Below are 20,650 nucleotides of genomic sequence, written 5' to 3' on the forward strand. Positions count from 1 at the left end.
GGGCCCTGCCCAGAGCCTGGCCCCAGGACAGGAGTCCAACGTGCTAGGGAAAGCACTCCCAACAGTGGACAGACCCCATCCGTGCCCCTTGCAGGGAGGGCAGCCCTCCCTTGCCTCTTGGGAGATAAAGGAGCAGAGCTAGGGCTGGGGCACAGAACCTTGCAGCAGGATGCCAGGGGTGCCCGGAAGCCGGGGTTCAGCCACCAGCTCCTTTCTCGGGGAGCGGGGGGGGAAGGGGCCAGCTCCCAGGCAAAGGCTGAGCCCTGGTCATGCTGAGGGAACCCTGGGTGCAAATTAAATGTCTAGTTGTGGGCCCTAGTCGGCAGGCAGCCCGCACAGGCGGTGAGCCTTCCCTTTATCATCTGCAGCAAAGCATTTACAGTCAATAAACGGGCTAATTAATTCTCTTCAAAGACCTCTCAATTATTCATCTAAGGCTGCAGAGAGAACAATTAGAGCACCTCCATGCTCAAGGCTCTGGAAGTGGAGGCTAGGCTGAGCCACAGAGCTCAACCCCTGGGCTGCACAGCCTGGCCGTCCCCAGGGGCCCCCTCCCCCAACAGAGGCAGGCAGGCCTTGTCCCGGGGGCCCAGCGGGGGAAAGGAACCCCTCTTCTCCCCCAAACTGGCAAAGAGCTGGGATCTTTAGCCTCATTCCTCAGGGAAGGAAGCGGAGACCCTAAGCTGTCAGTGACTTTCGTCCAACACCAACAGCCCATCAGAGCGGACTTGTGGACACCGAGCCAGGCTGTGGGCGTGCGGCCTCGCCGGAGGGGCAGCAGGTGACCCTGCTGGACCTGAGCGGAGCCTCTCTGCCTCTAGGAAAGCATTGTGGGGGGAGGAGGGGCAGAGGCCAGGGAGGGGCGAGCTGAGGCCGCCAGAAACTGTAGGCCAGGCTGGGTAGATCTGATACCCAGTCACCCTCGGAGGGCTGGAGTCCCCGAGGCGCTCGGCTTGCACTCTGGTGGCGCTTAAAGCCGCCTGGGTGCCCCAGCAATGCTGCTCCAAGGCGGGGCCTTCCGCTGAGAGCCCGGTTCCCTTCTCCCTTCCAGCGGCCAGGACTTGCTCCAGTGGCTGGAGGCGGCCTTGAGGGAGAGGGCAGCGGGCCTATCCCCCGGTCTACCTTCTCCAGGCCCCTCGTGGTCGGCCCTCAGTCCCCGGACTCCCCCAAACAGCATCGCCGGCAAGCTGAGGGTTAACTCCCGGGAGCTCCCAGACCGCGCGGAGTGGGGGGTGGGGGGCCGGGGGGCGTGCCTGTCGGGAAGTATGGATTTCTGCAGTGGTTTTACTGGAAAAGCTGTAGCTGAAGGTGGGAGGGGGTCACCATGGCAACTTCTGGCTATGGGAACAGGTTGGCTGTTGGGAACCAATTCTTCCAGGGGCCCAGGGGGCCCGTCTGGCGCTTGGCACCCGGGGGTAGGGTGGTGGAGGGGGGCAGGGCTGCCTCGCGGGGGTCCTCGCCTCCTTGGGGAGGCACAAAGACCCTCCCCAACCTGGAATTACCGACTTCCCCGCCTCCCTCCAACCTCTCCCCAGGGCCTGGTCCTTCATCAGCCGCCCACCCCCCCCACCCTTGTTGAAGCGCCCCCCACACCCAACTGTTAATCGATGAACCAATTACCAAGCGGCCGCCGGGGAGCTCGCGGGAACCTCCCTCTTAAAGCTTTGCGTTGGGAGAGGCCGACTCCGTGGCCGGGACTGAAATTCAGGGAATGCCATGAATCTCGAGGCTTCCTCTCCCAGGCCCTGCCCCACCGGCCCTGCCCCACGGAGGGAGCCTAGGATTGCAGGGGACCGAGCCCCCACTCCCACTGGTCCCGACTGGGAAGTTCAAGGAAATCCTCCCTCCCCCACCCCCACCCCGGGCGAGGGACACGGGGACTCCGCAAGCCTGAGACCCGGGTTGGGGGCGGAAGTCCCGAGGCACAGAAGGTGCACCCCTAAATCCTGAAGACCCCTGCCGCTCCTGTCCCAGTGGGATTCCGGGAGCCCCAGGCCTGTCCCAGTGGGATTCCGGGAGCCCCAGGCCTGCCCTCCGGTCCAGCCGTCTGCTTCGCCCTGTCCTGCAAAAGATCGAGCCCCCGGCCCGGCCCCCGAGGGCTTCCTGGGTGTCGGCAAGACCCCGGTGCCCCGCAGGACTTCAGGCCAGGGAGTGCTGGGCACTGCTGGAGGGAGGGTCGGGAGCTCCCAGGCCCTCCGGGCTCGGGTTCCTAGCCACCCCCCACCAGGGGCTGCGGGGGGGGGGGGGGGGGTTAGCCTCTAAGTTCCCCCCTCCTCGCCCCCCCCCCCCCCCGCAAATCCTTCAGTCACTGGGTGGGCGGGTGCGAGGGGGAGGGGTGTGCCCGGGAGGCGCTTCCAGGAATCTCCAGTGGCGCTGCCCAAACGGCCAGGAAGAGGGCACGAAGAGGGCATCTGCAGCTGGCGGGGCCCTAGGGGACCAAATGAGGCGAGGGTGGGGGGGGGGGTGCTCCACCCACTACCCTCCCCCAGCTAAAGGGAGGACCACCCGCCTGAGTCCACGTGGGCACCGATCTGCTGGAGGTCCTTAGACGTGTGGTTCCTCTGAACCTCAGTTTCCTCATCTGCAAAATGGGCAGGATAAGACCACTCAGGTCTCCAGGGGGTGGTGAGCGCCGAATGAGACCACTAATGCTCCAGAGTGTTAATAGGTGCGGGATTCCTAGATCCCGCCCGGTTCTCTCCTCTTCCCACCCCCCACCAGAAAAGAGCTGGGCCCCTCCCTGAGGCATCCTGGGTTTTGCCGAGGGCTGTGGCTCCCCACCGTCGTTTGCGACCACGGGCGAAGCACCCCGGCGAACTGGCCTCTGTGAGCGCCCCCTGCCGGCCGGGTCCGCGCAGGCCGGAGCCCGGGTCAACCCGCCCCAGGTGTCGTCTCCCGCAGGCCCGCCACGCACCTACGGTTTCCCAACGCCCCTCGGTGACCCGAAAGAGTTAAATGGACCGCGGATGGGGTCGTATCCTCCCTCACCCCCGAGTCGCGGCCGTCCGCCGGGGCCGACTTCGGGGCCACCCAGATCGGCTCCGCCGCCCCCACCCCCACCCCACCCCCCCTCTTCCGCTGCTCCCCCTGCAGCCCCCCTCCCCTCCCCCATGCCGCCCAGGGCTTCCACCTCGAGCTCTCGGGTCTGCCGAATCCCGATAAAACATTTGGGGGAGATAAGTGCTGCGTATAAATAATTAAGACCACATGCATATTCGCCAACAGAAAAAAAAAGTTTAAAACCCCCATTCCGGGAACAGCTGCTGTGTGGGGCCCGGGGCGGGGCTGCTGAGGCCCACCTCCACCCCACCCGCTCCTCTGGGGAGGGTCAGCCGGGACTCCTCCTCCGGCAAGCCCCGCCCCCAGCCCCAGCGCGACGCGGGGGCTGTCTCCCCGCGGGGCCCAGGGGTGGGGTAGGGGGAGACTAGCGCCACCGTGGGAGTGGCCTCATGCATCCCCAGAGGCCAAGCCTCCAGGCAGGGTCCCCCAACCCCAAGGCCAGGTGGGGTCTAGGGACCCACTTGGTACCCAATAAACATTTACTGGATAAATGAATGAATGGGCCAATGACTGAGGGCTCCTGGGTTCCAGCGGAGGGTCTGTCCTGAGCTCTGGCCGAGGACAGACAGCACTCCCCCCTCTCCCCACCCCAGGTGTCTGCAGACACCTTTTCCAGTTCCAGGTGCCGCTTGAGGGCCGAACTTCCAGAGGGAGTCAGGCCCCAGGCCTGGCCGGGTGGAGCCACCCCTCTCCCCTGCCTCCTCTGCCAGAGGGGTCACCATGGATTGCCCTGGGCTGGCCCTGCCCTGCCTCCGCTCCAGGACCTGTAGGGTTCCCTCTTCACAGCAGTGTCTGCTCTGGTCCTTCCCGCTGGCTCTCAAGGTCCCCTGTCCCACCAGGCCATGTGCCCGCTCAGGCAGGACAATTACAGACACCTTGCTGCAGGCCTTTGCCGGGGCCTGTCCCCTGGTGGCCTGCCCCTCTCCCCCTGACTCCTGTAAATCGTGTTGTTCACTCTGGGTTCATCTCATCTTCCAAAGGAAGCCCCTCTCCCCCCCTACTCTGTTTTCTCACCCACATCATTTCAGGTATTTATTTCCTCTGTGTTCCAAGCCCCGTGCTGGGGGTCCCGAGAATAAAAGACACAGGTCTTGCCCTCCACAGCAAGTGACCGATGACAAGGTTCTGCTCTAAGGTAAGCCAGGTGCAGAGGAAACAGAGAGAAAAGGGCGTGTATTGTGGGAGAGGGCTGAGGAGCTGTTATGGAAGACATCCTGGAGGAGGAGACCAGCCGACCAGAGTCTGGGAGCCAAGTGGGATTCCTCCAGGTACAGAAGGGAAGAAGGAAGGGTTGACCATGCCCCCCCCACCCCCCCCACCCCCCCACCCCCCGGTTCTCCCAGCGCTGCCCCCTGCTGGCTCTATAAGCACCTGTGATACAGCCATGGGTTCCAATCCCGACTCAGCTACTCACCAGCAAGTTACCCTACCTCCTGGACCTTAGTTTCCTCACCTGTAAAATGGAGGTCATGGTCCCAGCTGTGCAGAGCTCCCGACCATCCATCCTTCGTCCTCCGTTCTCAGGAGGCAAAGCCCCCTACCCCAGCCCCCAGCACACGTTGGCAAATCTAATAGGCGCCCACAGCTACTGACTGGTGGATGGACTGAGGACCTTGGAGCTCTCCCCTGATCTTCCTTCTTCAGTGACAACAAATCCCAGCAGACAGCGCTGACCACTACTCACCCAGGACTCTGGGAACGCACCTTACACTCAGGATCTCCGGCATCTCGTCCGGTCAACCACCCACCTGACCAGCGACGCGTGAGGGCGCAAGCTATGTCCTGCCCTTGACCCGGGCCCTGCAGGAGCATGGCAAATATTTGTTTGTGGAGGGAAGCTCCTCTCAGAGATCCGGGGCTGGAGAGACAACTGGGCAGGGGTTGTGCCTCTGCAGGTGCCAGTCTGTGTGTTGTCGTCTATTCCCAGGAAGGGATTCTGGGGTTCCTGATCAAAGACCCAGCTACCTCTGCCCCTCTCTCACACCCAGGGGCTAGGGAGAGCTCAGTCTTGTCTTTGCACCCAATGGGAACCAGAGAGAGGCCTGAGCCCCATCTGTGCCCATGACACTCTTGGTCTTAGCTTTTTTTTTTTTTTTTTTTTTTTTTAAGGAATCTCTCTGCCCAACGTGGGGCTTAAACTCACACCCCTGAGATCAAGAGTCGCGTGTTCTACCCACTGAGCCAGCCAGGCGCCCCGACATCTCCTGGTCGTCAGATCCCACTGTGACCCCCGTCAAGCAGCTCAGGACTATTCACTGAAGCCGGCACTCCAGGCCCCTGAGTACGGGCTCTTTTTTCATTCTCCCATCTTGGACTTTGAACTCACTAGGCAGGTGTGCAGGATGAGAAATTCCAAGATCTAAGAGACAGTGATTTTCAAGCCTTCGTTCTGTTTGGATCGTGCCCCCTCTAATACAAAATGTTGGAGCTCATAGCTGTATATGTATAGTTATTTATAGATTACCAGAGTACATGGGGCGCCTGGGTGGCTCAGTTGGTTAAGCGTCCGACTTCAGCTCAGGTCACGATCTCGCGGTCTGCGGGTTTGAGCCACGCGTCGGGCTCTGTGCTGACAGCTCGGAGCCTGGAGCCTGCTTCGGATGCTGTGTCTCCCCCTCTCTCTGCCCCTCCCCCGCTCATGCTCGCTCGCTCGCGCTCTCTCTCTCTCTCTCTGTCAAAAATAAACAAACATAGGGGCGCCTGGGTGGCGCAGTCGGTTAAGCGTCCGACTTCAGCCAGGTCACGATCTCGCGGTCCGCGAGTTCGAGCCCCACGTCGAGCTCTGGGCTGATGGCTCAGAGCCTGGAGCCTGCTGCCGATGATTCTGTGTCTCCCTCTCTCTCTGCCCCTCCCCCGTTCATGCTGTGTCTCTCTCTGTCTCAAAAATAAATAAACGTTAAAAAAAAAATTTTTTTTTAAATAAAAAAAGATTACCAGTGTCCATGACTGTAGGACTGTATTATTTGCATTATAAAATATCCACCAAAGGTAGATATCTTAAAAGGATCAAATTTAAACACTTAAGCATAAAATTCTCCTCCCCACCCCAGGGGATCATCCTGTGTAGCTCACTTTGGAGACCAAGGTGGGGGGGGGAGGCTCTTTGGATCCCCAGCTGTGATGGGGTCTCCCTGGTGCCTCCCTTACTTTGATACATTCTGCAACTTCAAGTTCCAACCTTTCTTCTTCCCAAAGACCACCTCCCCCCAAAAACCACTCTGCCACTACGAAGACCGCGCTTCCTGATCCCAGCCATTCGGTCAGCAGCTGGGGATCCAAGCTTGGGGTGCTCAGCGCTGCCAGCGGGGAAGGAAACTCGACTCGTATATGACACAGAGGACAGAAACAGGCCCACCAGGAACGCGATAACAGAGAGACTGGGGATCCTAAGCAGAGAAACTTCCTGAAGTTGGGGAACAAGAGGGCACTCTTCAGTGACTGATAACTGACTGCAAACCCAAGACGCTGTATGGAGCACACGGCAGGTGTCAAACACATAGGAATGTTGTCCATAAACGAGGCGGGACCTGCCCCCAGGGCGCCGGACGTCTGTCCCTGGATCCAGACCCTGGCAGATGCTGGGCAGCCGTTCTCGTCCGTGTCCCTTATGACCTGCAGCTCCTCTAGGCTATTTGGGGCTCACCTGGGCCGGGCGGACGACGTGGGCTAGCCTGGAATTCTACAACAGAAGCCCTTCCCCATCCTCGCCTCCTAGGGATAAGGGCCAAAGGGAGTCTCTAGGGCAGTGGACCCCAAAGCCCGGACCCCTTCTGTCCATGGCCACCCTCCAGAACCTTCTTTGCTCTTCCTTCCCACACAGCGTCTATCCCCCACCGGCTGCAGAAGCAGGCGATGGGAGGCAGGGGAGGGTCTCGGGGAAGGGCACCCTAACAAACTGGGGGGCAATGGTGGGAGCCGTGGCTTCCCACCAGGCAGGACCCCGAGCCTGGGGGGCCCTCATTCTTGAGTCCTCCGCACCTGGCAGGGGGTCAGCGTCTGTGGAACTGGACCCACCTCCACACGGGCCGCCGCGCCCAGGCCTGGAGTCTGAGCCCTCTGTCCTCCCTGCCTGCTGGGCCCCGGCCGCCAGGGCAGAGGCCCCCGGGAACAGACGAGGGCCCAGCCTGCACGAAGCTGACCTCGAGCCTCAGCCCAGGCCGGGTAACAGGAAGCCAGAGGCCGATGCCGGTAAGCAACGGAGATTCAGGGATCAGAGGTCTGCTGCCTGATCAGAAGCAGCCTGGAGTCGGAGGACAGATTACTGGAAGGAGGAGGAAGCTGCAGCAATAAATAAGGCCAGACCCCGAACACTTGCCTCTAGCTTACGGGAGCCCAGCCTGAGTGCAGCGCAGGGGCCCCAGGAAGGGGGGAGGGGGGAGGGCAGGAGGTGCCAGGTGTGCTTTGCTTGCAGCCTGAGCTGGGGGCCCTGGAAGGCAGGGATGGAGTGTTCGGTGTCCAGTGTCCCCGGGCAGGGCCTGAAACGCAAGGGATCTTCAGAGCTCTGCAGAAGGTCCCTTGGGCGCCGTCCCCACGCCTCCTGCTCCACTGCCGTGCGTCCCCCAGCCCCCACCCCCCCAGGGAGGTCCTTGAAGTGGGGACCCAGCCCTGGGCTTGCTTGGCTCCCCCCACAGGCCTCCCTGCCCCCGCACCCCCCCCCCCCAGCTGATTCCTGGAAGGCTGGCTGCTTCCCAGCAGAGCAGAGGGAGCCCTGGGGCTACCGTCCCAGAGGATTTCCCAGGATTCCAGCCGCCCCACCCACCCAGCTTCCAGGTCTTCACTCTGTCCCCTCCGGGCCCCCTGAGACACTCTTAGGACCTGGAGCTCCCCAAGGGCCTGCCCCCTGCGGCCCAAGGTGAGGGTGCCTCCGTGGGAGGGGTCGGATCCTGACCCAACACCTCCCATCTTGGAAGGCCGAGCCCCCAGCCTTGCACAGGCTGGGGAGGGGCCCTGAAAGGCATTAAAGGCTTCCTGTCTGCCCACTCCGGGCCTCAGGGATGGAGGGCTGTGCTGGGCGGAGGCGGGATGGGGCAGTGCCTATTAGGCACCAGGTACTCTGAGGTTCGCGGGACCAAACTATGGTGGCGCTTGACTCGAGGCCTCCCTGGCACTTCTGACCAGGACCTTCCCCGGTTCCACCACGACTTCTCCCTCCTGATTGCCACCCTGACAGAGGCAACCAGCCCCGCTGGCCTGGCCCGGGGCATGGCGGCCATCCGGGAGCATAGCAAAGGGAGGATCTGGTGGAGGGAACATGACCTCTGTGTCTGGGGTCCTTCCTTGGATTTGCACTTTCCACCTCAGCGGGCATAGGGAGCGGTTGCAGGGAAATAGTCAACACGTGTAGGCCCAACGGGAAAGGCAGAACTTCCAAATTTTAGAAGAAAATTAGGAGGATATCATCACAACCTTGAGGAAAGGGAGCTTTTTAGCAAGACACTAATTATAAAGGAGGGGGCGGGGTGCGCAATGAATTCAAGGACATAAAAGGAGGAACTTGGAATCCATCAAGTATCCCATAGAAGTGCAGAGACAGGCCACAGAAAAGGCAACTATTTTTTGCCACGACGTGCAACCGAGAAGAGTTGGTACACGGCATATGTGAGTGAGTGCCAAACCCAAACCGGTGAGAAAAGACTGAGGCTCTGCACCGAGGAGGAATCCAAACCGGCTAACACGTGGAGAAGAGGCGTTCAACTCCATTATGCAGGCGAAAGAGTAGATAAGAATCAAAACACGCCACTGCCCGCTTGCGCCGGAATGGCACAAGTCAGGAAGCGTGATCCTGCATTTCAGCCACTCTGGGAGGGGGTTCCGCATCGCCCCCTGGAGCCGCAGAGAAGCGTCGGCTGCCTCAGCAGGTCTGGCGGGGTGGGGGTGGGGGGCTCGCCCCAGGAAACATGAATGCGAATGCGCACGCGCACAGCGGCACCCAAACCTGACCGTAAGGCGGTCTCGAAACAGGCAGAACCGAGAGACAAACTGTGGTCCAGGCACACGGTGGAAAAACTACAGCCATGGCAAAGAATGAACCGCAGCTCCAACACGGATGAACGTTGCGGGCATAATGTTGACCAAAAGCAGCCAGGCTACCAGCGTGCACTGTGACTCGACTCATGGCGAGTTCAGAAACTAGCGGCAGTCAGCTGTTACTAAGGGACCCATCCATGGTGGCAAAACCATGAAGAGTGGCCGGTAACGATCATAAAAGTCAGACAGCAGCAGGAACTGCTGGCAGAGGGGGGGTTTGTGAGTGACAAGGAACCTTCTGGAATCCTGGTCATGTTCTATTTCTTTTTTTTTTAATTCATATTTTTAAAGTTTATTTTATTTTTGAGAGAGAGAGAGAGAGAGAGTGCTAGCGGGGGAGGGGCAGAGAGAGAGAGAGAGAGAGAGGGAGACACAGAATCCGAAGCAGGCTCCGGGCTCTGAGCGGTCAGCAGAGAGCCCAACGCGGGGCTCGAACTCACGAACCGTGAGATCATGACCCGAACCGAAGTCAGGCGCTTAAGTGACTGAGTCACCCAGGTGCCCCATTGTAACTCTTTTAGAAGTACACGTGTACGTGAGCCCCCACTGTGCCAGGTCCTGGGCATCGGCCGTGCAGACCCCACCCAGCCGGCCCCTGATTGAGTTCCAGTGAAGGTGTGAGCTTCCCCTCCGCCCGCTGGACAGTGGGGGTGCAGCCCCTGCCCCCCTCACTGCCTCCATTCTCTCTTGGTCTCCCAAGCATGTGCCGAGAGGGCTCTGAAGGTGACTCCTCTGTTGTGCTCTGACATCTCCCTCTGCAGTGGGGAAGATGCAGCGGCTCGGAGGGGTCCTCCGGTCCCCTTCCCTCTCTACACCAGCACGTGTGGCCTTGACGGGGGGGGGGGGGGGGGGGGGGGGGTCCAGCCCTCTCTCCTTTGCCCCACCCCCACCCAGTCTGGGAAGATTACGGTGCAAACAGCTCTCCCTTGACTCCCAGGCTGCCGGGCCTGGACACAGGCCAGCGCCCTATGGATCCTGCGGGCTCAGGGCCAAGAGGCTGGGATGGGAAGGACGTTTCCCCCAACCTGTTTACCGGGACCCAAGGCCGCTATCTCCAGTTCCAATCTGCTGCCTCCCTTTATCTCCGTGGGGCCAGCCCCTGGTTCCCAGCAGCGGCCTCCCGACACTCACTTCCTGCCAGCGGCCCAGCGTTACAGGAATACGCACGCTGAACTCGGCTAGTGCGTGTGTGTGTGTGTGTGTGTGTGTGCTGCGCCCACACCCCAGAGCCTGCACCTGGAGGGGTGCCAGCGAGCCCGGGGTGCCACTAAAGCAGCCACTCTGAACTCATGTCTTGCCCCTCCCCCCCGCAAGCCTGCCCAGTGTCCTCCCAATGCACGGGGGAGTGGCAAGTAGACATCTCCAGAAGGCCAGGGAGGGGGCTATCTTGGGGGCCTCCCTGGAGAGTCCTCCGTGGACAGACCAAGGCAGGACGAATGTCTGTTCCTCAGCCATTCCTGGCCTCCTCTTGCACGGGGACTCAGGGCCCTCCATGGTCAGAGCTCCTGACACGGCTCCTGGACTCCACGCTTCCCCAGGGAAGGGGTGTTGGGGGGAGTCAATCTGTATGTCCCCTTTTGTCTCTCATTCAGCTGGGATTACTGTGGGCCAGGGCCAGCCTGGGCATACAGGACACTCCAAAGGCCGAGGGCATCTCGGCCCTTTCCCATAACTTGCGGGCGATGGGAAGGGACGATACTGACACCCCCCGGAAGGCAGGCCATCTCCCTGCCCTGCTGGCGCTGGGGCCAGAGGGGCTTCCTGGAAGAAGGGACCTCTCAGCTGAGACCCGAAGACTCAGAAGGCGATAACCAAGGACACGTGCCGATGGTTTCCGGGTAGAAAGGACACAGGTGCAAAACCTGGGGGTGAGAGCGAGGCCGGTGCACAGCGCATTCGGGGAACAGAGGTGTTGCCATCTGGCTGCCCTGCGGTGAGAGGGAGGGGCTAGACCCAGAGCCAGGGCTGTGGGGCGGGGCAGACCCGGAGGTGGCCTAGCCTAGGGCTGTGGCCTTGGGGGAGGAGGCAGCTGATGTGTGGGGTGAGGCGGGTCTGCGTGTGCAGGAGACTATCCCACGACCTTAGGCCTTTGACCTCCAGGGATGGCAGCTGGTTAGGGGGCTGGGCTCTCCTCTGAGGGGAAAGACTTAAGGGGTCTGCTCAGTGACCTGGGGTAGAGGGGAGGGGGTGCTCACGGGCTTTCTGCTTTCTCCTTCCAGCCTGGGGGCTGTGAAGTGTTCCCAGCTTACCAACAGGATGACTCCGATATCAGCCGCAGCCAGGGACACACACAGGCACACGCGCACAGACACGCGTGTATACACACACGTGCACAGGCACCCTGCACATTTGTACACGCACGTACACACACCTACACAGACACATTCACACGTGCGTGTACACACACGTGTGCACCTGCAAACACATGCTCACACGCGTGCGCACGGACACACCAATACCTGTATACGTGTGTGCACACAGATACACACAGACACACATGGGCGTAGACAGGCCCCCTAAGACCCAGCCTTGGTCAGAGGGCCTCCCCCCACGACAGGGTCCCAGAAACCAGGGCCTCTTTGCTCCAGGCCCCCACCCCTCCGGCCCCCTCCACCACCAAGGTGTGGCGGGACTGGCGGGACTGGCCCCGGGAGGGGGGCGGAGGGGAGGCTTGGACTGGGGTGATGAGCCCTGTTAGGCCCCAGCTTCCCCCAGGAAGAGGCCGCCTGTCTGGGGACCCAGCTCTTTGCCCCTTACTCCCTGCTCTCCTGAGAGCCACCATTGAGGCCCCAAACCCTCCCTTCCTGCCCACAGAGGCCTCTGCTCCCCACCCCACTTCCCAGCAGAAGGGCTGGAGCCAGACTCCGAGATAAGGGGCTTGTTTTCCAAGGGCCCGGAACTCAGTGCAGATTGTGGGTCAAGGCCAGAGGGGCACTGGGGTGGGGGAGGGCACGATGAGCCTTTACTTTAGACGGGGGTCCTTGCGGCCACTGATCCCACGGGGACTTGAGATTTCTGCCCCTTCAGGATGCCTGCGCCAGGCTTGGGGGGGAGGGGGAGAGCCCCGGGGAAGTTGCCCCGACCTTGGATACAGCTGCCTCTCCACCCCTGCTCGATTCTCCCGCCAGGCTGGCCTTCCTTTGAGACCTACCCCAAGCCTTTGCCTCGAGTTCTCCCTTTGTCTGGTTAGCGACCTGCTCTGTCTTCAAAAGTCAGCCCAGTCACTGCTTCCTCCGGGAAGCCCACCCTGATGCCTCAGCCAGGCCTGCTGCAGCAACCCCCCCGCCCCCGGTGGTGCTGACATCCCCCCTCTTCCCAGTGCTCCTCTCTTGGGCAGCATCCTGTCCCCACCCTGAGGACCCGAGCTCCGAAGGCAGCCTGGCCTTACTCTCCCTCACCCCCAGACCCAATTTGGAGCAGGCACATGGCAGACCTCCGATGAAGGCGTCGGTGTCCTCTTTGATCAGGGGTGCCCTGACCAGAGCCGTGGGTGCCCCTTCTGGTGAACTTGGGCCCTTCGGGACCAACTTCCTCCCATGGGGGACACACATCTGTGGCCGTACTCCAGGAAGGGGAGCAGCCGAGTGGGGCTGGGCACTCAGAGGGAGGCCTGTCCTTCCGTGTGAGGAAGGGTCACGCTGCAGAAGGTCCAGTCTGGGCTGAGTCACCGTGCGCCCCACAGCAGCACCACCAAGCCCCAGGGCCCTGGGCTGTGGCCAGTAACAATGATAATAGCAGCAGCAAGAAGTAAGCACTTACACGTAGCACTTAGCCACAGCCAGGCACCAGGGTCAGCACTGAACACATTAGGTCAGGGACTCCTCAAAGCAGCCCATTCTGCAGTGGAGGAGACTGAGGCACGGGGAGGCTGAAAGGCTTGTCCAAAGCCGCACAGCTGGTAAGTGAGGACTGAGTCAGTCGGTCCCCTTCACTATTACCCTGCACTGTACCTCAGTTGGAGGTAGCCTACCCCTTCAGGGCAGGGGGTATGGAGGAGGGGGCTCCTCCTCTAATTAGCACCCCTCTAATTCTGCCTCCCATTGTACCCCATGAAGTGGGACGCTCAGACCGCTTGTGCCATCCTCTATCCCTCTGCCTGGCATTTAGGCCATGCCTGACACGCAGGAGGTCCTCAAAAAAATCCATATCGAAAAAAGCAGATGGCGGGATGCTGTTTTTTAGGGGCGACGGAAAGTAGTGGTTCAGAACGGGACCCTGGGGACTCCGGGGACAGCCGGCCGGGCCACCTCCGCCACATGTGACTGTAGGCATTAGCTGGTGCACGGCTCAGTTTCCCCCGTCTGTGACTCCCTCTCCCCCAGGCCCATCTCGCGCCGTGTCCACCCCGCGAAGCCCGAACTACAACTCCCAGCGTGCCTCGGCACCCTCCTGCCCGAGCCTGCGCAGTGCCCGCCGGGACGAAGTCCGAACTACAACTTCCAGCATGCCGCGGGCGCTCCCGCAGGCCCTGGTCAGCGGCCGAGGTCGAGGTCGGGGAAGCCGTGCCGACCCTCGCCGCTCCGGGTAGCGCTCGCCCGGGAGGGTCGGGGTGGGGTCGGGAGCTGCCCCCGCCATGCTTCGTGGACTGGCTCGGGCCGCGGTCCAGCGGCAGGGGGCCCTCCGGACGCGGGGGTCTGGGGGCGGGGCGGGGGTCCCGGTGCACGTGGTGGACCTGCGCAGCGACACGGTGACCAAGCCCGGGCCGGCCATGAGGCGCGCCATGGCCGAGGCCGTCGTGGGGGACGACGACTACGGCGAGGACCCCACCGTCCGCGGTGAGCCGGGTGTGCAGGCCGGGGCCTGGCTGGGGTCGTCGCCGAGACCCCGGGGCGCTGTCCGTGGTGCTGGCGGGAGAGGCGGCCCCGGGCGCGCGGGTGGCGGCTCAGCTGCAGGCTGGGCGTGAAGCTCTGCGGGCCTAGCTGCTCAGTCTGTTAGGGATGCAGAGCCCCAGGTCCCACCCTTCCACCTGCTGAGGCAGAATCGGCACGCTAACAGGGTGCCCAGGTGATGCGTGTGCACACTGAAGTGTCGTGCCACTGCTGGAAGAGATGGGTGTGGTCTCACCTTGCACAGGAGGGCTCTGAGATCAGCATCGCAGCGAGTGTGGCACACAAGGTCTCATACCCAGTAAACGGCAAAGCAGTATGTGAGCCCAGGTCTTTTCTCTAAAACCTGTAGCTCTTGTCCTGGACCCACTGTCTTTCCACGTGAAGATAAACAGAAAGCCGCTCTAGATAAGGGGGTTTTCCGCAGCCTGCACCTCTCAAGGAGCGGGCTCCAATAAGCTAGGGAGCGTTTTCAAGTGACACAGTGACAGCACTCCCACCCTGGGTTGACAGTTGCGGACCACTGCTATTGCTGGGGTGCGTACAACCCTCTCCGGTGCCGGGGACAAGCTACAGGTTGCCACTTGAGCCCCCAGGGCCTGTCTGTGGGGCCAGATGGCGTCTGGTGATCATGAATTTTGCAGACACCTACTGTTGCCTGGAACTTCAAAAATGCTGAGCCCACTGCTTAGTAGGCATACCACCATGGGGTGGGGGAAGTGCTGGGGTTGACATGTGTCCACAGAGAGGGCCTTGACAACTGGGGGTGAGCGGAGGCGTGGAACTCACAGGGAAGGGGGACTTTGCAGAGTAGCCTCCTGAAGGGTGAGTGGAGCCCCCAGGCAAGGAAGGGAGCCAGCTCACTGGGTGGTGAGAAAGGTGTTTAGGATATGGATAAGGGAATGTGGCTGGAGTGTGGGGTGCCGGGGCCACCCCTGTCCCTGGAGGTGGAGGCAGAAGGCAAATCCCACTGCCCTTGAATGTCATGCTGAAGACTTTGGACTTGATGCCACAGGCAAAGGGGAGCCACAGCAGGCTCCAAAGCAGGAGCCAGAAGCCCCGCTCACCCCCTCCCCGAGTCCCCCCTCTGAGAGCTCCTGTCCTGTTCTGGGAGAGGAAGTCAGCAGAGAAACCGCAGGGCCCCACCTGCAAGGGGCTGATGGGAAAGGAAGTGAGACAGGTGTGAGGTCTGGATGGGACAGGGGGGTTCAAACCACAGTTTCAATTGGGGGGGGGGAGAGACCGTGGCCCAGGAGGAGGCTGGGTGTAGAGGGTTCAGTGAGGGGCCTCTGGACCCAGATATGCGGTCACCAAGACCACAGACTGTGCAGCTGGCAGACCAGGGCTCTTGTCTGGCTTGGCCACTCACCTCATCACGACATGGGCTCACGGTTATGAGCGATGCAAGGAGACTGCCATTGTTGATGAATCCTCCTTGCACCCCATCCCTCTCCTCCTCAGAGCTGCAGGAAAAGGCAGCCACGCTGCTGGGGGTGGATCGGACCTTGTTCGTGCCCACCAACACCATGGCCAACCTTATCTCTGGTGAGCGGTGTCGGTGACTCTGCCCTCCAGCCCCTCCCTCCGTGTTTCTCTCCTTGGTGCTGGAGGCGGGGCTGGGACAACATCAGTGGGGTCCTGAGCCATCTGGATTTCTGTTGGGCTCAGTCAGGAGGGCCCCTAGCAGGAGGGGAGGGGGGGAGGAGAGTGAGGCCAGCGTGTCTGCGCTCCTCCCCCAGCTCCCTCCCCAGAGGCTCTCCCTGGGCCAGCCCTCTCCACACTGCCCTGTCTCCAGGTTCTGGTAACCACAGCCTTCTCTTGCCCCTTAAGGCCTGGGGGATCTTGCACTGTCCCTTCTGACTTCCCTACATGCTGCCACACCTTTAGAAGCTGTCCCTTTGTTAAACTCTCTGGCTCCCCAGTGCGCATGCGCCCTCGGTTTCCTGCTGGGCCCGACTGAGGCTCGTGCCCGGAGCTGCTTGGCCCCAAGGGGCAGCACCGTGGTGGGCTTCCAGTGCAGGAGACGCTCTGCCTGTGGGCCCCGTGGCACTCGGAGCCGACACTGCCCTCCCCCATCTATCTCAGTGATGTGTCACTGCCAGCGCAGGGGCTCCCAGCTCCTCCTCGGGCAGGAGAGCCACCTCCACGTCTATGAGCAGGGCGGGGTGGCTCAGGTAAGGACCCGTCACCCCTCACCTGGGGCCAGCACGAGCTGCTCAGCATTTCTGGTGGGAACCTGCTTTCCAGGCACCGCGATGGGACCTGCAGAGGGAAGAAATGGCCGGGTGGTGGCGTCTCTAAGGAGGCGGGAAGGAGAGCCATCCCCAGACTGACCACGTGGGGGCAGCCGCGGCTCCGGCCGCCACAGGGACACCGGCTGTGCTTGGTGTCCTGCTGCCCCCTAGTGGGTACCCAGAGCACGCGGCCCTTGATTGCTGGGGCGGGGGGTGGGGGGAGCGCGCTAACCCTCGGGCTGCAGCACAGGGGCAAGGCTCCAGGGTCCAGAGCTGGGGACAAGCAGACAGGACAGAGGTAGGAGGTGACCCTGAGCCCCTGGACCTGATCCTGAATCCCCACCCCAATACCTGCAGATTGCTGGGGTGCACTCCCACCCCCTCCCAGACCTGCCCCATGGGACCCTGGACCTGGCTGAGCTGGAGAGGATGGTCACACGGGGCCTGGGGAGCCCCTACCACCCGGTCTGTGAGCTCATCTGCCTGGAAAACACCCACAGCAGCTCGGGGGGGCGGGTTCTCCCCATCGACTACCTACGCCAGGTAGGCCCTACCCCACTTCTGTGCCCCCCACCCCACCAGCCAGCTCCTGGCTTCCTGTCCCATGGGGCCCCTCTCCGGGGATTAGGTCTCTGACACGGGCCGTGGGTGCCCATCGCAGCCAGAAGTGTTGTGGGAGGACATGTGGTCCCAGGCTGCAGATGTGAAGGGCACCATTGCCCCACTTTAGGCCCCAGAACAGAGACCCGTCCCCCACCCCTCCCTCCCAGGGAGCCCAGAGTAGCACCAGCTTGTGCAGGAACCGTCCCACTCTCCGGTGTGAGAACCTGAGTGCTAAGTCTCCGGACCTGCCCTTTGCCTGTGAGAAGGGCTGAGAAGGGCTGAGAGCATCTCCTTCACGGAGCAGGGGTGCGGCCTGGGTAGGAGGGGCATCTACCGCTCTGGCCACAGCCACCGTAGGCGTGAGATGAAACGCTCACCGTTAACCCCCTTTCCTAGAGGACGGCACCCAGGTCCAGGCAGAAGATGTGCCTGCTCAGGTCCCAGGCGGCCAAGCTGGTCACCAACCCAGCTCTCTTCACTCCGTACCCCCCACCTCCCACCCCCGCCGTGGCTCCTCCAGGAACCAAACCCCGTGACTTTCTGGAGACCCATCCTCCCTCGGCTCCTGCCCCAAGCCCAGCCCCTCTGACTGTGGCCTGCACTTGGCCCCCAGGTGCGCCTCCTGGCCCAGAGCTGCGGGGTCCGGGTCCACCTGGACGGGGCCCGGCTGATGAACGCTGCGGTGGCTCTGCACGTACCCCCCGCCCGCATCGTGGAGCACTGTGACTCTGTGTCCCTCTGTTTCTCCAAGGTGGGGAAGCCACCGGCTGCCTCCCAGACACAGGGTGATGGGGGTGCCCACAAGAGGAGTTGGAGCCGGGTGCCTGAGCTCCTATGAGGGCCGCTGCTGGCCCCGGGCCCCTCGAGCCCCAACCCCAGATGGGGCCACGGTGTCTGCCCTTCCCTGGCCCCTTCACATCCCCCTCCCCCCGGGGTGAGAGGACAGAGATGCACACCTGGGGGCGCAGGCACGCGGGACTCTCTCCTCTCTTCCTCCCAGGGCCTGGGCGCACCGGTGGGAGCCCTGGTTGGGGGGCCCAAGGACTTCATCGAAGGAGCCTGGCGCCTCCGGAAAGCCCTGGGCGGGGGGATGCGCCAGGCGGGGGTGCTGGCCGCAGCTGCCCTGGTAGGGCTGGCAGACGTGGAGGAGGTGCTGCTGAGGGACCACCAGAACGCTCGGAGATTTGCCCAAGGTGCCCGGACCTCATGCCCCCTCCCTCACCTCCTTTTGCTCCCGGAAGAGTGCCTTGGGGGTCCCCTGCAGCGGGACCCAAAACCCCAGCAGGGCCACATCCTTCTGATTCTGGAACACGAGGGTTAAGCCACTGAGCCATGACGGGTCGGGCCCCGGGGGCGAGGGTGGTCTCCCAGACCACGGTGATGCGGGGCCCGTACCACTAAACCCTCCACGGGGGTCAGGAATTCTCATTTCCTGCGGGATCCGGCAGAGTGGAGCCTCTAACTTGGGCCTTACGTTTCCTAATTGAGTCCTCGAAACAGCCCCTTCGTGTCCCCACTTGAAAGAGGAGTAAACTGAGGCCCAGAAAGGTTAACTGATCCGTCCAAGGTCACGCAGCTAGTGCAGCCAAGTCTGTGGGACTCTGAAGTCCGTGTCAGGATTCAGGGTCTCTCTTTGCCCCACTCCCGTCGGGCTGCCCTCTGCCTTTCCCGGGGCGACAGGGCCGGACGGTGGAGGCGGTGATGGGGTCCTGGGGTCGGGCTCCACTCACCACGGGACCTGGGCCCAGGGCTCCAGGAGCTGGCGTCCCCTATCTGCTCCGTGGATCTCGCCGCCGTGGAGACGAACATGGTGATGGTGACAGTGGACGGGCTGCCGCCCCAGGAGCTCTGCCGGCGTCTGCAGGCCGTGAGCGCTGACGAGGTGGCGCAGACCGGCCGCGCGGTGCGCGTGCTGCTGTTCCCCTGGACCGGGCGGTCAGTGCGCGCCGTGTGGCACCGCGACGTCTCCGCACGGGACACCGAGCTGGCGCTGAGGAAGTGGGGGTTCGTGCTGAAGCAGCTGGGGGCCCTGAGGACGGGGTGACCGGCCCCTGGGCCCCAGCCGGGCTCCAGGCGGGGAGTGGAGGTGTCCCGAGGGAGCAGGAGGCAGGAGAGGCAGTAAAAGGTCCTTGTCTCCTTGGACCCCTGGACTTCCCACGCCCGGGGCGAAACCTTCCTCTGGCACTCATTCAGCAAGCCCGGAGCGCCTCCTGTGTCGGGAACGGGGACAGGGACGGGGTGCCACAAATGCCAACAGGAGGGACCCCATTCCAGCCCCTCACCAGAGCCCAGGAAGCAGCCAGGGCAGGGCCTCTGCTCCCAGTGCACAGAAGGGGAAGCGGCCCTGAGCCATCTGCTCAGAGTCACGCAGCAAATGAGCGTGTCCTGTGCTCGTATTCGGGGACACAGGGGGGAAAGGTGATAGGAAAATCAGAAAGGGACAGCGGGGCGCTGGATGGCAAAGAGCAGTAACTCCCGTGTAAGGGGGCTGGGCTTCAGCCTGTATTCACCTCTATGCATTTTCCTTTTTTAAAAATAAAACTTCTGGGGCGCCTGGGTGCCTCAGTCGGTTGAGCATCAGACTTCTGCTCAGGTCATGATCTCACGGTTTGTGAGTTCGAGCCCCACGTCGTGCTCTGTGCTGACGGCTCGGAGCCTGGAGCCTGCTTCCGATTCTGTCTCTCTCTGTGCCCCTCCCCTGCTCATGCTCTGCCTCTCTCTCTCTCTCTCTCTCTCTCTCTCTCAAAAATAAATAAACATTAAAAAAATAAGATAAATCAAATCTCCTGCTTACAAAAGAATATGTCTTTACTGTAAAGAATTTGGGATAGGATCTCGTTTTTTAGCAACTCCGGGGGTAATTTAGGCACAGCTACAGACAGGGAGGCGAACCCTTGCACCCCCCGCTCCCCAGGGAACCGCAGCAGAGGTCAAGTTAGAGCCTCACAAGCTGAGAAGACCTGCCGGCAAAGCCCCCCCCCCGCCCCGCCCCCATCCAGGATCTGGCGTGAGGCGGGGGTCCTCTCCCGCCTGTGCTGACCTGAAGGGAAGGAGCTTTGCTGGGTTTGCAGAAGGCATCTCTGGATGGACAGACACAGACACACAAACACACAGCTGGTAACAAGGTTATTGCCCTCGCACTCTTCATAAGCCACACGCGTGTGTTATTTATTCTGCAAAACATTTTCAGAGAGAAAAACAAGGCTCATCCGCACGTAGCATGAACTGATTTATTTAAGGACAAGTGGGCACACCGTTGCTACCTGGAACGGTAAATGCTAACGCACACATAGGAAGGGAAGCCCTCAGTGGGGGCCCCCAGCAGTGCAGCCCCCGAAGGCCCCAAGTAACTTCCTGTAACCTTTGGAGCGATAAAGGGAGGCTGGGGGAGGGGAAGACCGAGACCAGAGAGGCCACCATCCCCCTCCCCCACCCCCACACACATCCCAGACTCTGGAAGGTCCTGAACCCCAAATGGGGCTGTCTGGGGCTTCAGGGACCCTTCTCCTCGGGGTCTCCTGCCTTCTCTACCTACAGGAGAGTGAGCGTGTCTCGTGTCTCCCGATGACCCAGGGTCTGCGTGCTGAGCCCCACCCACCTCCGTTCAGGAAGCCGGAGCCGCGGAAAGCTCTGAGCCCTGGTTTCTGCCGCTCTGGGTCACCTCGCCACCTGCCATGGCTCCCCCACCCCCACCGGGACTTCGGCACCTGCTTGTTTGGGACCCCCAGACATCCCGCAGGGAGCTGCTTATGGGAGGAGTGGGGTCCCGGAGTACCAGCCCGTCGGAAGCGGCAGCCCCACCAGGCCGGAGAACAAGGGGGCACAGGTGCATCCAGCCCACTCAGAGCCCTCTGCAAATCCCGGGGGGCTCCCAGGCACCCCTCTTCAACATCCTCCCCA

General features: G+C 62.1%; 1 protein-coding gene across 1 annotated transcript; it reads left to right on the forward strand.

Annotated features, from left to right (window-relative positions):
• The first annotated feature begins 13,513 nt into the window (after nt 1-13,513).
• Nucleotides 13,514-19,488, forward strand: LOC112864536 (uncharacterized). Its single transcript, XM_086686251.1, has 7 exons — nt 13,514-13,862; nt 15,375-15,458; nt 15,999-16,087; nt 16,505-16,690; nt 17,364-17,501; nt 17,751-17,943; nt 18,499-19,488. The coding sequence occupies exons 1-7, from the start codon at nt 13,661-13,663 to the stop codon at nt 18,792-18,794; spliced, it is 1,188 nt and encodes a 395-aa protein (XP_086542377.1). The 5' UTR covers nt 13,514-13,660; the 3' UTR covers nt 18,795-19,488.
• The last annotated feature ends 1,162 nt before the right edge of the window (nt 19,489-20,650 follow it).

Source organism: Puma concolor, chromosome E1, assembly GCF_028749965.1.
Source record: "Puma concolor isolate L17-30 chromosome E1, mPumCon1.1.hap2, whole genome shotgun sequence".
Classification (NCBI taxonomy): Eukaryota; Metazoa; Chordata; class Mammalia; order Carnivora; family Felidae; genus Puma; species Puma concolor.